A 19,247-nucleotide genomic window follows, 5' to 3' on the forward strand; every position below is an offset into this window, starting at 1 on the left:
ATTGAGAATCAGACTTGATCAGTCGAACAGAACGAAGTTTCTAGAAGGGAGAGAGAAACAAACAAAGGACAAAGCACTAATTGTAAACAGGATGAGAGAAGTAAATCATTACATTATCTCCAACAATGAAACATTTATATGAGTGTTGCATGGGGCTGTAGTGCTACACCCTGCGAGGGAAGGACAGGACAAGATAGAACAGGACAAGGACAGGAGAAGAAGAATGCGGCTGTACAACTCAAGTGTGGTGGCATTAATTATGTAAATTCTAAAAGTCTACAGGACGGGAGAATAAGTGAGGGGATACACAAGCGATTTGCATATTCATTAGTTATTTGTTGCAGTAAGTGTGTGACCCCACACCCAGTGAAAAAGTCCCAGGGCTGTGTGCCTGCGGATACATGCAAGATTGATTGATACTGTTTTACATGCACAAACACTGACAGAAGTGTCCTGTAATTGCTGTGGCCGCACCGCGGCGGCTGAGGACCCCACCCAATCAATCGAGGGGCGGGAACAGGCCCAGGGGTCCACCCGAGAGCAGCCCGGCAGACGGAACATGTCCCACACCGAGGGAACCAGGGCGGTCCGTCGGCCCCACCGAGGTACCCGACAACCGGCCACCCAGTGGGGGCCGCGGGGACCCAATGCCACCCCCAAGCCAACCATCCCACCCACATGCCCCGCCACACCCAGGAGAGCCAGACGCCCCTCCAACCCGCAGGGCCGCGATGCAGCCAGTCCCCGCCCAGGCCGTGGATGGGAGAGTGTCCTTTGTTTGTTGGAAAGGAGGGCGGATAGGGGCACCCGACAAGGGCACGATAAAGGGGGGGGGGGCGGCGGGGGAACCCAAGGAGCAGACGTGGGCCATGAAAGGTCATCCCCAACACCAAGCTGTCATCCAGCCCGGGGGCCCGGCCTCGGGAGCACCGCCATGCAAGTAAGTGAGACTCACCTCACCCCCTGTTACTATGACTGCCAGGTCCCCGACTGTCAGTCAGTGGCCCTACCCACTGTATCAGTGCCCCCCCCCCCCCCCCCCCAAGTGGTGTGGTGCATTAAAATCTGAAGAGGTCAGCGAGCCGAGGGGATGGGGGCAGGGCTGCCAGGCACTACTGCCTAACAGCCAACCAACCCCATGACCCACCGCCCCCCAGCGAAAGGTGTATGTGGTGCAATAAAACATGGGGAGTGTGTGTGATGCATTTAAAATCCAGGGGGGCAAGCAGGGCAGAGGGGCAGGGCGCACAGACCGGGAAACAGCACAGACGTGCTGAAACCCAATCCGACACCCACACCCTCCCGATCCCATACCAGTCCCCCAGGAACCCTTTGATATGTGTATGTGCCCAATTGTGATTAGTGAGAAATATATACAGTGAATGGTGTGAGAGTGTGGTAAGTGAGTGATTGAGAGGCATGGCTCCCGCAGGTCGGGCCCATTAGGCCGGACAACCACCGACGAAAAGTGCAAACCCACCCAGACCCGCAGCACCAACCCACCCCCACCAGAACCCACTACCCGCCCCCGAGCGTGAGAGGTGGACCCCTCCCCAAACCAGGCAGGGAAAAGAACCCCACAGCCCGCAGGGGACCGCCCGGCTCCCACACGGGAAGGGGATGAGGTGACCGCAGCAGGACGCAAGGAACGGAGAGAAGAGGAGGAAGCAGGCCCGAGGAGCGACAGGGGGGCCCCACCACCCCCACCAGCAGCCAGAGTGGGGGACCCAGGCGGCATCCACGGAACATGGGCGAGTCACCATCACACCGCCATTACTCCCCAGGAGGACACCCCAGCGGTTCCCCCCCACCCCCGAGATCAGGAAGGAGTGGGAAAAAAAAGTCCCGCCCCCACACACTCCGGAAGAGCAAACACTGGGACAAGAGGAGAAGATCCCCAAAGCATGCATGTCTTTTCACCATGCAAACCGATCTAAAATGTGTGAAAATAAAAATAAATAAATAGAATAATAATAAAACAACAACAACCTCAACAACAAAGAATACAGAATTCCATTGTTTACTTTCACACTTATGAAAATAGTCTTGCTGTTGTCAAATGTCAGATGACACTCGACTCAGGCAAAGGAATCAAGAGTCTAGATTTAGCATGTTGAGGAAAGGTGAGCAGCTATATACGTATATGTGTAATTGATTTTTTCGTTCTGCTGATGTTTTTCCGGCGGCACGACTGGTTAGAGCGTCTGCCTCAGAGTTCTGAGGACCGGGGTTCAATCCGCAACTCAGGACTGCGTGGATGATTTTAATTCATATTTCTCATGTTTATTGAGCCAATATTACATCCCTAATACTAGAAAAAGTTCGTTTGGTAAAACATGGCACCTTAAAGTATGTGTGGGCCCTTTAAATACAGTGGGTACAGAAAGTATTCAGACCCCCTTCAATTTTTCAGTTTGTTATATTGCAGCCATTTGTGTAGAATCATTTAAGTTCTTTTTTTCTCCCCTCTTTAATGTACACACAGCACCCCATACTGACAGAAAAAACGGAATTGTTGAAATTTTTGCAGGTTTATTAAAAAAGAAAAACAAGTATCACATAGCCATAAGTATTCGGACCCTTTGCTGTGACACTCATATCTAAGTCGGTTGCTGTCGATTTCTTCTGATCATCCTTGAGATAGTTCTAATTAACTTAGAATTTTACAGCTGCAACACGTTACAAAAAAGCTGGGACAGGGTCATGTTTACCACTTTGTTAGATCACCTTTTCTTTTAACAACATTCAATAAACGTTTGGGAACTGAGGACACTAATTGTTGAAGCTTTGTAGGCGGAATTATTTCCCATTCTTGCTTCTGGCCAAGGTTAAAAAAAAAACTGCTGCACTTAAGGTTCCTAAGAGCACAGTGGCCTCCATAATGCTTAAATGGAAGACGTTTGGGACGACCACAACCCTTCCTAGAGCTGGCCGTTCGGCCAAACTGAGCAATCGGGGGAGAAGAGCCTTGGTGAGAGAGGAAAGAAGAACCCAAAGATCGCTGTGGGTGAGCTCCAGAGATGCAGTCGGGAGATAGGAGAAAGTTCTTTAAAGTCAACCATCACTGTACCCCTCCATCAGTCAGGGCTTTATGGCAGAGTGGCCCGACGGAAGCCTCTCCTCAGTGCAAGACACATGAAAGTCTGCATTGGAGTTTGCTTTAAAAAAACCTTGAAGGACTCCAAGATGGTGAGAAATAAGATTCTCTGGTCTGATGAGACCAAGATATAACTTTTTGGCCTTAATTCTAAGCAGTATGTGTGAAGAAAACCAGGCACTGCTCATCACCTGTCCAACACAGTCCCAACAGTAAAGCATGATGGTGTCAGCATCATGGTGTGGGGGTGTTTTTCAGCTGCAGGGACAGGGAGCCTGAAAATGGCTGTCCACAAACGTTCACCATCCAACCTGACAGAACTGGAGAGGATCTGCAAGGAGGAATGGCAGAGGATCCCCAAATCCAGGTGTGAAAAACGTGTTGCATCATTCCCAAAAAGACTCATGGCTGCATTTGCTCAAAGGGGTGCTCCTACTAAGTGCTGAGCAATGGGTCTGAATACTTATGGCTGTGTGATATTTCAGTTTTTCTTTTTTAATAAATCTGCAAAAGTTTCAACAATTCTGTTTTTTTCTGTCAATATGGGGTGCTGTGTGTACATTAATGAGGAAAAAAATTTAATGACTTTAGCAAATGGCTGTAATATAACGGTGAAAAATTTAAGGGGGTCTAAATACTTTCCGTACCCACGGTATGTTGGGAAAAGTCTGCAATTTCTTTGGTATGCACTCTTCCTTAAATCTAGATACTAACATCAAAAGATTTCTAACCACTGAATGCATTTCTAAAACAGTGATAGGTTTCACAAAAACACCTACCTTCCAATTCTGCTATCCTCTGGACAAAGGCTGAATCATCAGATATCGCTTCAGTACTTGGGGCCTCCTGACTGATAGATAGTGGTGCTACTGAACTTGTTCTCAGCTGTTCTAGCTGACCCAAGACATCCTGTTGGGCTTGAGTCAACTGTGCCTCATGCTTCTCTGTCATTTGCCGAACCTCTAGCTGCTGCTTTTCTATCAGGTCACGGAGTTGGGCTCGCATCACATGCTTTTCTGCCTCCATTTTAGATTCAAGGCTCTCTCGTTCAATGTGTAGTCTCCGCATCCGCTCTGTTAGCTCCTGGCAACAGGACAAAAAACAAAATATATCATTATGGGGGATTCTTTCATATACAGAAAACTACATGCAAGAAAACTCCATGTCCTTAGCATTGATTGAAAGGGTGTAAGAAAGGTGGTGACTTGTGGTAATTTCCAGTCTTGTATAAGGTACTTGAAAGTAGTACTTGAGTAAAAGTACAAATACCTTCACAGTAAATAACTTTGGTAGATGTTAGTCACCTGGTAGAATATCACTGGAGTAAAAACCTTACAAGTAGCTGACGTTTGCAGTACGTAAGTATTAAGTCATTTCCTGATCTTAAATGTAGTTGTAGTTATTTGTAGTTGTATTAAAAGTATGGGCCTGCACTAATGGGTCCCGGAAGGGTAACGTGGGTCCCCCTTCCCATGGCTCACCACCTGTGGGAGGGCCATTGGGGTCAGGTGCAGTGTGAGCTGGGTGGTGGCCGAAGGCAGGGACCTTGGCTATCTGATCCCGAGCTACAGAAGTTGGCTCATGGGACATGGAAGGTCACCCCTCTGGCAGGGAAAGAGCCTGAGCTGGTGTGTGAGGTTGAGAAGTTCTGACTAGATATAGTCTTGTTTGCCTCCACACATGGCTTGGGCTCTGGTACTGGTCCACTTGAGATGGGTGGTGGTCATGTCATCGGACATGCGACCGCATGTTTTGGACACCCGGGTGAAGAGGGGCGCAGCTGTCAACTGATCACCACCTGGTGATGTGTTGGCTCCGATGGAGGGGGAAGATGCCGGTCCAACCTGGAAGACCCAAACGTATTGTGAGGGTCTGCTGGTAATGTCTGTCAGAATTCCCGTCAGAAGGAGTTTCAACTCCCACCTTGGGCAGTACTTCATCCACGTCCCGGGTGATGGCGGGGTATAGTGAGTCCGAGTGGACCATGTTCTGCGCCTCCATAGCTGAGGCAGCCGACCGGAGCTGTGGCCATAAGGTGGTGCATGGCTTGGGCTCTGGTACTGGTCCACTTGAGATGGGTGGTGGTCATGTCATCGGACTTGCGACCGCATGTCTTGGACACCCGGGTGAAGAGGGGCGCAGCTGTCAACTGATCACCACCTGGTGATGTGTTGGCTCCGACGGTGCCTGTCGTGGCGGCAACCCCCGAACCCGCTGGTGGGATGCAGTCAAGCTGAAAAAGGAGACCTATTGGGCCCTTTTGGCCTGTGGGACTCCTGAGGCACCTGATTGGTACCGGCTGGCCAAGTGGAATGCAGCTTTGGTGGTTGCTGAGGCAAAAATTCAAGCGCGGGAAGAGTTCGGTAAGGGGATGGAGAAAAACCTCCAGACAGCTTCGAGGAAATTGTAGTCCACCATCCGGCATTTCAGGAGGGGGAAGCAGTGCACCAGCAACACTGTCTAAAGCGGGGTTGGGGCGCTGCTGACCTCGACTCGGGATGTTGTAAATCGGTGGGGAGAATACTTTGAAAACCTCAATTCGACCGACACGCCTTCCCATGAGGAAGCAGAGTCTGTGGTCTCAGAGGCAGGCTCTCCTATCTTTGGGGTTGAGGTCACCGAGGTGGTTAAAAAGCTCCTCGGTGGCAAGGCCCCGGGGGTGGATGAGATTCCTAAAGGCTTTGGATGTTGTGGGGCTTTCCTGGTTGACATGCCTCTGGCAACATCGTGTGGACATCGGGGACAGTGCCTCTGGATGGGCAGACTGGGGTGATGGTCCCCCTTTTTAAGAAAGGGGCCCAGAGGGTGTGTTCCAACTATAGGGAACACACCCTCAGCCTCCCTGGTAAGGTCTATTCAGGGGTGCTAGAGAGGAGGGTCCATCGTGAAGTTGAATCTCAAATTCAGGAGGAGCAGTGTGGTTTTCGTCCTGGCCATGGAACAGTGGACAAACTCTACACCCTTAGCAGGGTCCTCGAGGGTGCTGTAACAGCACTACAGCTTGTTGAAGCGATACAAAGTGCAGTGTACATATGCTGTTGATGATGATGATGATTACAGATCATACCCAGCTTCTGTTGTATGTGAGATTTTTTTCACAAGATAAAAAAAAATGTGAGGACCTGTTGGGTTTGACACCATTTCAGGCACACACACAAGAGGAGAGGACATTTTTTTGGCAAATCTTTCTCTGGCAGAATAAGTAATGAAGCCATCTTTGTGGGTTTTTATCACAAAAAAGAAAAAAAAGTCTTTGCAGAGAGGAAAAGGTACAAGTCTTACGAGTTGTCCCTCCTTACTGAAGCCCAGACAAAAATCCCCTTTGTTATATCGAAATGAGAGAGACAGAGAAAGAAAACAAAACAACTATCTTTGTCCAGATGCACTCAACTTATCTTCACTGAATAGCAGCTAGTAGTCACAGCATAACAATAAAGCCTGTGAAGGTTGTATAAAACTAATATAAGTAATATTTGGTACTAATATTTGGTACTCCACTAATATTTCTGATAATTTTGTGTTTGTGGCAGTTGACATTGGTTGTTGCTTGATTTTGTCACACAGCTTTTCTTTTTGGTTGCCTTCGAGGAGCGTGTCAGCAGCTGCATTGAGGTATTCTTCTACCACTAAAACTTCACTCTTGCCGCTTACGTTCCCCCCAAATCCATGTTATCTGGAGCAAACATTCAGTTGCTCCTTACTGGGCTGTAAACAAGTGAGTGATCAGTCTTTTAGATCTTCCGTACTGGGCTCTGAGTTCGCTCATTTTGTGTGTTCTTGCCTCCAAGCTCAGCAGACATATTTGGTCTAACGATCCGTGTTTTGTTTGGAAATAACTCTTAACATTCCCAATTTTTATTATAGCCATGTTCTCACAGCATATAAGGCACAACATTTTTTGCACTGGCTCCTGGGACGAAAGAATCAAAACTGTTCCGTCCATTCATTTTTAAAAACTCTGCTTTCCGAACTTTAGAATACGCTATGCCACCTCTTCAATTTTGCAAATTGCTTCCTTTAAACAAACAGTTTGATTGGATCATTATGGTCACGTGATCGCAACAAACTCAATCATAATACAGAGTGCGATGAAAATTTACGCTGAGCGTGCTCTGCTCCACGGAAACTCAGAGCGTTGCTGGAATGTAATGGAACACACTGACGCTCTTAGTAGAGTTAGGTCATCAGATTGCATTTTCAAACGCACCCACAATATAGCCCCCGTACACAGTCTGTGACAGCAGCGTATGTGCGAGACAGAAAAAAAAATGGCCATGTGACACTTGAATGTGGCTCTGCATGAGACCTTGACTTGGTCCGGATGCAGTCCACAGTCCCCATTTGAAGATTTCCGGATTAAAGGGTCAGGAAACCTTTGAAAGTGTTTTGAGAGTGCTAATTAGGGGGTAACACCATGAGTTTCGAATACTGAGTTTCAAATACTGATCTTTTTCACAATATTAAAATTTTTGAAGGCACTTTTGGGTTTTTATTATCTGTAAGCCATAATCATCAAAATTACAAGAAACAAAGGCTTGAGATATTTCAATGTGCAATGAATGATTCTATATTAATTTTTCACCATATTCATATTTTTTTAGATGTAGCTATATGGCTTTCAAAATGACTAAAAGAGAACTGTCAAGAAATGAAACTATTTAACAGGGTCTTGTGATATTGGACTAATTCATTTGATTTAGGTGCATCATAACCTAGAAGTGAGTGCTGACCTTTATCTGCTGGTCCCTGCCGTCCACCTCTTTCTGAAGAACATCAATGACCTGCGTTTTACCAAGCAGCACCTCTTCCTTCTCATGAAGTTTCTGTTTTAAAGCCTTCAAAAGCTGATAAAAAAATAATTCAAAACATAAATATACACATTCTTTAATACTTACTGTTTTACTACCTAACTTCAAGAGAATTGAACATGATAACAAATCTTATCTTATGACAACCTGCTCAAGATCAGCACTGGCATCAGACTTTGCAGCTAATTTGAAGAGCTCCTGTTCATGCATCTGATTTATTTCAATCAGCTGACTATCTTTCTGGATAATTATCTCTTTGAAGGTTTGGATCTAAAAGCAAAGACAGAAAAGATCATGGGTACATACTTGAAAAAAAAAATAATAATCAAAAGCACAAAATCACAAAAGTACAAATGTGTGTTTTGTTAGTATTGAACTAAATAATAAATAATGAGACTACATTTCTTCATTCTGTACCTTAAATCTGAGTACAATATTTCAGGGTAACAACAGCACAGAAACCTACATTCTGTTTGTACATTCTCTCTTTCTGACTGTACTGGTCTTTTTCTGTGTCCAGAAGCTCCTTCAGGCTGTCTGCCTGCTCCTGGAGCAAACTATAGCGTTCCTCTGCTTCTCCAACTTTCTTGGTCAGGCTTTGCACCAGCTGCTGAAGTTCCTGCATTGCTTGATGTTTTTCATCTATCTGAGGAAGTATAGCACAGTGGAATCTCAAAATGTGGAAAATACAACATTATTATTGTTGTTATTATTTGTAGTAGTAGCATTGATTGTTGGCTCTAACGCGTTTGTGAAATTGTTTTCAGTGAAAAAATTGAACCAAACACAAAATTATTATTTCGCACCATAAAAAAATGATACCTGTTGCTGCGTTGATGTGAAGGACTGATCTCCTGCCATTGCTGTTTGCAAGTGAATAATGTATGCCTCCTTCTCTGCCAGCTTCCTGTCCTTCTCTGTCAGCATAACATCCATTTCTTCTCCTCGAAGCCGTTGTGCTTCGACCTCTGTCCTCTACAGGAACAATGACAACGTTTTGGAATTTGTGAAAAATAGACATTTGTATACGGGTGCATAGTTTATAATAGTGTTCAGTTCTTAAAACTGATGTCTCACTCCAGTCAGAACGTAGCAGTTGTAAATCACAAACCTATGCTAATGCAGTCATAATAAATAGGGATGCATTGATACGTTTTTTTTCCTAGACCAAGTCTGAGTCCAAGTAATTTGTGTAATCGCTGAAACCAAGTACCAATACAGTGGACCCCCAGTAAATGGATCAGGCCCAACCACAAATAGCAAACACAGACACTGTATGTGTGTATATATTCATATATACTGTATACAGTGGGTACGGAATGTATTCAGAACCCCTTAAATGTTTCACACTTTGTTATATTGCAGCCATTTGCTAAAATCATTAAAGTTCATTTTTTTCCACATTAATGTACACACAGCACCCCATATTGACAGGGGAAAAAAAGGAATTGTTGAAATTTTTTCAGATTTATTAAAAAAGAAAAACTGAAATATCACAGGCGGCACGGTGTTCTGTCAGGTTGGATGGTGAACGTTGGTCGGCAGCCATTTTCAGGTCTTTCCAGAGATGTTCAGGCTGGGCCATTCAAAAACAGTCACGGTGTTGTTCTGAAGCCATTCCTTCGTTACTTTAGCTGTGTGCTTAGCGTCATTGTCTTTTTGGAAGGTGAACCTTCGGCCCAGTCTGAGGTTCTGAGCACTCTGGAGAAGGTTTTCGTCCAGGATACCCCTGTACTTGGCCGCATTCATCATTTCTTCAAATGCAACCAGTCTTCCTGACCCTGCAGCTGAAAAACACACCCACAGCATGATGCTGCCACCACCATGCTTCACTGTTGGGACTGTATTGGACAGGTTATGAGCAGTGCCTGGTTTTCTCCACACATGCCACTTAGAATTAAGGGAAACAATTTCTATCTTGACTCTCCTTGAGCTGTCACCTTATCATGGTGGAGGGGTTTGTGTGTCCCAATGATCTTAGGAGCTAAGTTCTCTGGGGCTTCACGCCCCTGGTCACCCATGGCAAACAGGTCCAAGATGAGGGACCAGACAAATCACGGCTCCAAAAACCCCTATGAAGAACAAAATATATGGATCTAGATTTCCCTTGCCCGGACACGGGTCGCCGTGGCCCCCCTCTGGAGCAAGGCCTGGAGGTGGGGCTTGAAGGCGAGCGCCTGGTGGCCAGGCCTGCACCCATGGGGCCGGCCGGGGACAGCCCGAAAGGGTAACGTGGGTGCCTCTTCCCATGGGCTCACCACCGGTGGGAGGGGCCATAGGGGTCGGATGCAGTGTGAGCTGGGCGGTGGCCGATGGCGGGGACCTTGGCGATCCGATACCCGTGGAACATTGGACCAGCTCTTCACCCTTGTAGGGTCCGCGAGGGTGCATGCGAGTTCGCCCAACCTGTCTACATGTGTTTTGTGGACTTGGAGGAGGCGTTCGACCGTGTCCCTCGTGGAGTCCTGTGGGGGGTGCTTCGGGAGTATGGGGTAGCGAACCACCTGATACGGGCTGTTCGGCCCCTGTACGACCAGAGTCAGAGTTTGGTCCGCATTGCCGGACATTACAGTTCAAGGACATTATTATTATGCAGTAAGTCGGACTCGTTTCCGCTGAGGGTTGGACTCCGCAAGGCTGTCTTTTGTCACCGATTCTGTTCATAACTTTTATGGACAGAATTTCTAGGCGCAGCCGAGGCATAGAGGGGGTCCGGTTTGGTGGCCTCAGAATTGGATCTCTGCTTTTTGCAGATGATGTGGTTCTGTTGGTTTCATCAAGCCATAATCTCCAACTCTCACTGGAGCGGTTCGCAGTGTGTGAAGCAACTGGATGAAAATCAGCACCTCCAAATCTGAGCCCATGGTCCTCAGTCGGATAAGGGTGGAGTGGCCTCTCCGGGTCGGGGTTGAGATCCTGCCCCAAGTGGAGGAGTTCAAGTATCTTGGGGTCTTGTTCACGAGTGAGGGAAGAATGGAACGGGAGATCGACAGGCGGATCGGTGCAGCGTCTGCAGTGATGCAGACTTTGTGTCGTTCCGTTGTGGTAAAGAAGGAGCGAAGCTCTCGATTTACCGGTCGATCTACGTTCCTACCCTCACGAGCTGTGGGTCGTGACCGAAAGAACAAGATCCCGGATACAAGCGGCCGAAATTAGTTTCCTCCATAGGGTGTGCGGGCTCTCCCTTAGAGATAGGGTGAGAAGCTCGGTCATCCGGGAGGGGCTCAGAGTAGAGCCGCTGCTCCTCCGCATTGAGAGGAGCCAGATGAGGTGGCTCGGGCATCTGTTTAGGGTGCCTCCTGGACGCCTCCCTGGTGAGGTGTTCCGGGAACATCCCACTGGGCGGAGACCCCGAAGACGACCCAGGACACGCTGGAGAGACTACGTCTCGGCTTGCCTGGAACGCCTCTGGATCCCCTCGGAAGAGCTAGAGGAAGTGGCTGGGGAGAGGGAAGTCTGGGCTTCCCTGCTGAGGCTGCTGCCCCCGCAACCCGACCTCGGATAAGTGGAAGAGAATGGATGGATGGATGGAATTTCTATCTTGGTCTCATCAGACCAGAGAATCTTATTTCTCACCATCTTGGAGTCCTTGAGGTGTTTTTTTTAGAAAACTCCATGCGGGTTTTCATGTGTCTTGCACTGAGGAGAGGCTTCCGTTGGGCCACTCTGCCATAAAGCCCCGACTGGTAGAGAGCTGCAGTGATTGTTCACTTTCTAGAACTATCGCCCATCTCCCGACTGCATCTCTGGAGCTCAGCCACAGTGATCTTTGGGTTCTTCTTTACCTCTCTCACCAAAGCTCTTCTCCCCCAATTGCTCAGTTTGGCCAGACGGCCATCTCGAGGAAGGGTTCTGATCCCCAACGTCTTCCATTTCAGGATTATGGAGGCCACTGTGCTCTTAGGAACCTTAGGTACAGCAGAATTTTTTTGTAACCTTGGCCAGATCTGTGCCTTGCCACAATTCTGTCTCTGAGCTCTTCAGGCAGTTCCTTTGACCTCATGATTCTCATTTGCTCTGACATGCACTGTGGGCTGTAAAGTCTGATATATATACAGGGGTGTGGCTTTCCTAATCAAGTCCAATCAGTATAATCAAACACAGCTAGACACCAATGATGGTGTAGAACCATCTCGAGGATGATCAGAAGAAATGGACAGCACCCGAGTTAAATATATGAGTGTCACAGCAAAGGGTCGGAATACTTATGGCTGTGTGATATTTAAGTTTTCTTTTTTAATAAAATTTCAACAATTGTGTTTTTTTCTGTCAATATGGGGTGCTGTGTGTACATTAATGAGGAAAAAATTAACTTAAATGATTTTAACAAATGGCTGCAATATAACAAAGAGTGAAAAATTTAAGGGGGTCTGAAAACTTTCCGTACCCACTGTATACACACTCTCATATGCATACAGTGCAACCAGAATTTTTTACACCCCTTCACTGTTTTCACATTTTGCTGATACAGACTTATTCTAAAGCTGATTTGAGTCGCTTTCTTTAAAAAAAAAAAAATCTACATAAAATATCCCATAAAAAGTAAAAAGATATTTTCAGACATTTGTGTACATTTTTAAAAATGTAAACATTCAAACATAAGTACATAAATATTCACACCATTTGCTATGACATTCAAACTTAAGCGCAGGTTCATCTGATTTCCACTGATCATCCTTTTGATTCTTCTACAGCTTGGAGTCCACCTGTGGTAAATTCAGTTGAGTGAACATCATTTGGAATGGCACACACCTGTTTATATAAGGTATAGCTGGCAGTGCATATCAGAGGAGAAGCCAAGCAATGAAGTCTAATGAATTGTCTGCAGACCTCTGAGACCGGATTGTGTCAAGGCACAAATTTGGGGAAGGATACAAAAGAAATTCAAGGTCCCGAAAACCACTGTGGTCTCGAGTATTCGGAAATGGAAGAAGTTTGGAACCACCAGGACCCTTCCTTGATCTGGCCGTCTGACCAAGGTGAGTAACCGGGGAAGAAGGGCCTTGGTCAGAGAGGTGAACAAGAACCCTATAGTCACTAAGGCGGAGCTCCAGTGTTCACTTGCGGAGATAGGAGAACCATCCAGAAGGTCAACCATTGCTAACGCAATGCACCAATCAGGCCTTTACAGTAGACTAGCCAGACAGAAGCCACTTCTCACTAAAAGGCACATGGCTGCCCGCTTGGAGTTTGCCAAAAGGCACCTTAAGGATTCTTAGGACTGCAGAAAAAAATAAAAATAAAATCTATGGTCTGATGAAACCAAAATAGAACTTTTTGGCCTGAATTACAAGCATCATATCTGCAGAAGAGGAGACACTGCTCATCACCTGGCTAACACCATCCCTACTGTGAAGCATGGTGGTGGCAGGAACATGCTGTGGGGAAGTTTTTCTGCTGCAGGAACTGGGGAACTAGTTCGCACAGAGGGTAAGATGACAGCTGCCAAATATAGAGCAATTCTTCAAGAGCACTTCCTCCAGAGTCCTCTGGAACTCACACTAGGGCGTCGATTCACCTTCCAACACGACAATGACACAAAGCACCGATCCAAGATAACAAAGGAGTGGCTTCAGGAGCAGCCTGTGAATGTCCTTGAGTGGCCCAGCCAGAGCCCTGACTTGAATCCAATCGAACATCTCTGGAAAGACCTAAAAATGGCTGTCCACCAATGCTGCCCATCCAACCTGACTGACTTTGAGAGGATCACCATAGCAGAATGGGAGAAAATGCCCCAAAACAGGTGTGCCAAGCTCGTAGCAACATCCCCAAGAAGGCTGTGATTGCTGCCAAAAGGTGCCAAAGGTGCTTCAAGAAAATATTAAGCCAAGGGTGTGAATACTTATATACCTATTATGTTTGAATGTTTATATTTGTTATAAATTTACACAAATATCTGAAAATATATTTACTTTGTCAATATGGGATATTTTATGTATTTTTATTTTTTTTAACTGTACTCAAATCAGCTTTAGAATAAGTGTAACAGCAAAATGTCGAAAACGTGAAGGGGTGTGAATACTTTCTGGTGGCACTGTATATATGTACACACACATGCGCAAACACAATAGGTCCTGGATAAAACGGACCCCGATATAATGGATAAAACGGACCGTTGGGACTGAACAATGTGTCCAAAAATAGGAAGATTTTAGGAAGCAGAGAGAAAAGTAAAACTTCGGTAGTTTCTATAAACAAAAATGAACTGAGAGAGAATGCCATTCAGATATGCCAGAAAGAGTGTGTACAGACACGGTTTTTGACAGAGGCTTCCAACACCGTGTTGTCAAACATATCGGAATGATGTATTTTTGCTAATTTTTTAACTTGTTTGATCAGTTTCCCCCATTATTTGTTCAATGTTACGGGCGGAACGAGTTAGCATTCAGTGATTTGTGTAATACAGACGATCCATGATATGACAGTTCTGTACTTGCCTTGTTTACAATCTCCTTCTCACTCTGTGCAAGGTGCTGTTCTAGCTCCTTGACCTTCTTCTTCAGCAAGACAATTTTCCCCCGAGTGGCTTGCTCTCCTCCTTCTGATGGATCCTAAAGGATATTGCGTAAAATGTTACTAAAATCGAAAATAGTGGATAAAAGGGCTCTATTTTTTGACTAGCATAAATCCAGCTCGACGGGCAGCTCAAGCATGCACGGGGGAGGGTTAGACCAGGTTGTTATAATTTCGCAGATGCGTGCAGCCGGTGTATTTAAAAAAGGGGCTGTCTGTGCTGTTGTCGGAGTGAACATAGCTGACTTTATTTGCCGCCAATCAAAGCAGCTTCTTTCATTTATTCACTTTAGGTGAGTTGCAATGATGGTCTCCATTGGAGACGCCTTTGCAGAAGAGTGTCCCGTGCATGTCACTTGGCTGGTTAGTCGAGAGGTTTAGCCCATAAAATAGGCTTTTGACTTCAAGTCATGATGAAATGGTCCCCTTTGGTGTAGAAGTACCTTAGGGTTATACAAACACAAACGTGAGAGAAAATTGAGATCAAACTCTGTTTGGAAAGTTTTTTTCTAAAAATGGACGACCATTCGCAAAAATTCTGTTATCACTATGACATATTTGGTGCCATAGTGTACATTTGGAAGGGGGGGGGGGGTTCAAGGAATCCAATAAAATAAGTTTCAAGTTTTATAAACCAACGGTTTTTCCCTTACCATTACAACTGGGGCATAAACATACACAGTTCACATAATAAAAAAAATAAAATAAAATAAAAAAAGTCACCAGTGACTTTTTTCTGTTTAAGCAGTGCAGCTGCTTCTGTACATTACAGTCATCCCAAGTAGCATGAGATTTAGATCAGTAAGGAGTAGGAGGTGTAACGATTTGTTTTAGCAACGATTCGATTCCTATCACGATTCATGTTTGCAGATTCGATTCATGGACAATATTTGTTCATTGAGAAAGATACAAGGTGAAACCATTCAGTAATATTCAGATATTAGGTCAACACAAATATCTCTGCCTCGAATCTCACTTGGCGCCATACAAGCCACCTTACCTTCCATACAGACATATCCACATACAGTATACTCGCTGATCGGCCCCAAAAAATCCTGATTGTGTAAAGATTTGTAAGCTTTACACATTGTGGTCGCGAGCTGGCTTCCACAGATCAATCACCCTATGACAACGATCAAGGAGAGTGCAATCTGGAAGACCAACAACACAACCGTCTCTTGCAACCCACGGCATGGCCCTTCACACACAGGACTTCTGCGGCCCCCCTTCTAACACAGCCTGCTGCAGTGTCACAACAAGAGCAGCCGCTTGCCTCCTACAGCGCCAGGCCTTGCGGGATGGAGTCGATGACGGCCTCATAGACAGCAAAGCATCGCTGAACCAGATCTGAGGAGTTTGAGGCCAGATACTGGACAAGGGAGGGGACGCGAAGGGTGTAGAAGACGCTTCCATTGTGGAAAGAAGGGACATTGGATGGACAATGGATCAGAGACTGTCCGAAGAAAATAAATAAAAATAAAAGGGCAAGACATTTGCACTCATGGTGGCGATCGATGGTGTGGGACCTCTGGTTCGTCTGACCTCTGGCTGACTCCCGGCGGCCCCAAAGACAGAGCGACACTTTACTGGTGATATACAGACACACATGCATTCAACATGGCTGTTGAAACAATGTTTCTTTCAAATGCTGTCAAATGATCAAAGCAAATTCATTTATATAGCACCTTCTTATACATTAAAAATGTAACACCAAGTGCTTTAAAATGACAAGCTTTAAAGGTATTTGAGACTGAAGACCTAAGACTGTCTGACTGACAAGACATGTGCTCAACTCATGGACGAAAACGACTTGGTGTGAGTGACTGTGCGGTCTGCTGATGACTGGTGTGTTGGTGCGTGTATGGACAGGTATGTGTGTGGCATTTGAGTAACGAAAGCTGGAATCCCGGCCAAGTGTTTGGTGAAAGTCCGTTGTTTGACTGTTTACAGGAAGATCTGTGTAAGTGTTATTATGTAATGTGTTGTGAGCTGTTGCTGCAGGGAAAAATAAGTTGTGGAAATTTAAAAAAAAAAAAAAAAAGTTTTTTGGGAGGATTGGTGATTAACTAGTTTGAGTAATATTTTAGTTTAGTTGAGTTTGTTTTGTTTTGTTTTATGAAGTGGTGAGAATGAGGCCTACAGACCTGAAAGGTAGTAGCCTACTGATAAGACATTCCATTGGGAGGGAAAAAGAAAAATGAATAGGATAGTACAACTCAACGTTTACACAAAATAATAATATTGATTGAATTAAGTTATTAGATTGGGATAATTATCAGTGTGCATTCAAAGTTAAATGTAGTACAATTTTAACTATTTCAACATAAGCCTTAAAAGGATTGTTATATGTTGCAACCTCCATTAATGACTTTGTGCAGCTTGTGTGTTTTTTTTTGTTGTCTGTGTGTTTATGCGCAGCTGTGTGGTTTTATGTGCACATTTCTCTGGCGGAGCAAACTTCAGCGCAATTAGCGTACATCCACTCTTGGGCTTCCTGATTAATTAGAACCCTTTGTTCAGTTTGTGGACGAGGGTCATAGCGACCTCCTTCGCGCGGTGGGTTCTCCGCTAACTTTGTGCCTTCCTCACTTTGTGACTTCTATCTTACAGGAGCAGGTGGCCGCGTCTCTGCCTGTCTCTGAGACACGTGGAAAAATAATGCCTTGTTAAACCAAAGAAACAAATGGGAGGGAGATGAGGAAAGAAGAAAGACCTATTCACACAGTTATCTTGTCCTTGAGAGTAAATGAAGACGAAGACAGGATGAGAGAAGCAAAGTGCACTCATCAGTAACAATGGAAAATAGTTTGTTAACACAACTCGGGTTATTTACGTCATTGCTGTTGCATGCTGTACATCATTTCTGTCCTAGTTACCACATTGCATCAAACTATTAAGCTACTAAGTACATTTGAAAAAGGCCACACAAGAACAAAGGACTATTGAAGTAATAAAATACACAACTATGGAATAATATAAGCATATATAAATTTGATTTTGTCATTTTACCATAACACTGAGCTTGAGCTATTTTGCAAAGAAGAATGGGCAAACATTTCAGTGTCTAGATGTGCAAAGCTTGTTGAAACATCCCTGCACCCTAAAAGACAGCTCTACAAAGTACTCACATAGGGGGGCTGAATACAAATGCACACCGCATTTTTCATATTTTCATTTGCTTAAATTTTCAAAATGATGACTGCATCATTTCCGTTCCACTTTACAATTAGGAACTACTTGGTGTTGGTCGATCACATAAAATCTTAATTTAAAATAAATAAGGTGGCAAAATATGAAAAAGTTCAAGGGATATAAATACCTTAAGAGACTGAGTTGTGTGGTGATTATCTCATAAACTCCTCTTTAGTTTAGCATAGAAGAATATGTTTACTGGGGCTGTCAAAATTAATAACGTATATGATTAATCCCAAAGATTTATCGCACTAATCATGTATTGATGCTGATTAATCACACAATTTAATTTATTTTGACCGCACACACTCCTTTACCTTAGGTTCGGACGGATACCTGGAAGGTGACGCAGGTTGCTATTAGGTCAGTGATCAGGTCAATGCTTACGTCAGTGTAAAGATGAGTGAGAAGACTCCAACTGGTGTGCTTGGTGGCAAATCTTGCTTCAAATGTCACCCCGAGGGCAATTTAGATAAAACAAAGGTAATTTGCATATATTGCAACACTGAATTTTCTTTTCATCGAAGCACATCGAGTTCGAAATACCATCTCAAAGCAAAACCCACTTTTGATCCAGCCGCTAGCAAGAACACTTACGGCATCAGCAACATGCGCAGGACGACAAACAGTGCTGGAGGACTGTACCCGTGGCAATGTTGTCAGCAAAAATAACCAGGAAAAATTAAGCAACACTGCAAAATGGCTAGCCACATCATGTAGGCTAATTAAGATTGTTGAAAACCAGGGGCTGCAAAATATTACAAGGATAAACAAACTCTACTGCACAAATAAGACTACCAAGGTACAACAGCTGGCTGATGCTGTATTGATTATGCTTAAATTGTACTTCAGTGAGTAATCAGAATTATCTTGAGGCAACTGCTCATCTAATCCATGACAATGTTTATGGATATGTTTAGTTACCTAATGGTGTTCATCAGCACTTTGTTTGCAATATCATTGCAGAATTGTTCAAAATGTCCAGTTTGTTCTTACTAGGCTGTTACAAATCCATCCATCCATTTTCTATACTGCTTATCCTGTTCAGGGTTATGGGGAGCAGGAGCCTATCCCAGCTGACTTTGGAGTAGTTACCAGTCAGTCACAGGGCAAGCTGTTACCACGTTTTGTAAAACATTTAAAACGTGTTCTTGTATGACATTTTGACCCCCAAAATATTTTGGGGTCAAAATACTGGGGTCTTTTTTAACATTTCAAATTCTGCAAGCAAGTAATTAATCGTGATTTTTGACCTTTAATTTTAAAATGTGATCAATCTGATTTAAAAAAAAAAAATTTTACCTTCTTGTTGTGTGTTGGCGTGTCTTGGCCTCCCATTTGTTTCTTCAGTTCTTCAAGCTGTGTGGTGAGAGAGGTCACCTTGGCCTTGTTTTGGAGACGCAGCTTTGACAGTTTTGCCTCACACATCTCCTTCTCCATCTGAAGCAATGACAGCATGGTCTACAATCTACATTTTTCTTTTTCTTTCAACTATTTGCTGCAACACCTCAGCCATTACCCATACATAATGTGAGACGTGACAATAAGTATGAAATACTTATTTGGAGTAAGAGGTATCTTAGCAAGAGGACACAAGCCTTTGCATTGTCCTGACATCTCACTTTTATTCTAGTTTA

At 44.7% G+C, this 19,247-nt stretch overlaps 1 protein-coding gene across 4 annotated transcripts in view; it reads right to left on the bottom strand.

Moving 5' to 3' along the window:
- The window catches only part of si:ch211-220f16.2 (golgin subfamily B member 1), a 66,292-nt gene that overhangs the window by 46,031 nt on the left and 1,014 nt on the right, over positions 1-19,247 (bottom strand). For all 4 annotated transcript variants that reach the window (XM_061758529.1, XM_061758540.1, XM_061758549.1 and 1 more), the window contains exons 2-8: positions 18,913-19,050; positions 14,343-14,456; positions 8,728-8,880; positions 8,372-8,551; positions 8,053-8,175; positions 7,828-7,941; positions 3,877-4,180 (exon numbers count right to left, since the gene is read on the bottom strand). In XM_061758529.1, coding sequence (XP_061614513.1) covers positions 3,877-4,180; positions 7,828-7,941; positions 8,053-8,175; positions 8,372-8,551; positions 8,728-8,880; positions 14,343-14,456; positions 18,913-19,050 — 1,126 coding nt within the window. The remainder of the gene's footprint in view (positions 1-3,876; positions 4,181-7,827; positions 7,942-8,052; positions 8,176-8,371; positions 8,552-8,727; positions 8,881-14,342; positions 14,457-18,912; positions 19,051-19,247) is intronic.

The sequence above is a fragment of the Phyllopteryx taeniolatus genome, chromosome 2 (genome assembly GCF_024500385.1).
Source record: "Phyllopteryx taeniolatus isolate TA_2022b chromosome 2, UOR_Ptae_1.2, whole genome shotgun sequence".
NCBI classification, from domain to species: domain Eukaryota; kingdom Metazoa; phylum Chordata; class Actinopteri; order Syngnathiformes; family Syngnathidae; genus Phyllopteryx; species Phyllopteryx taeniolatus.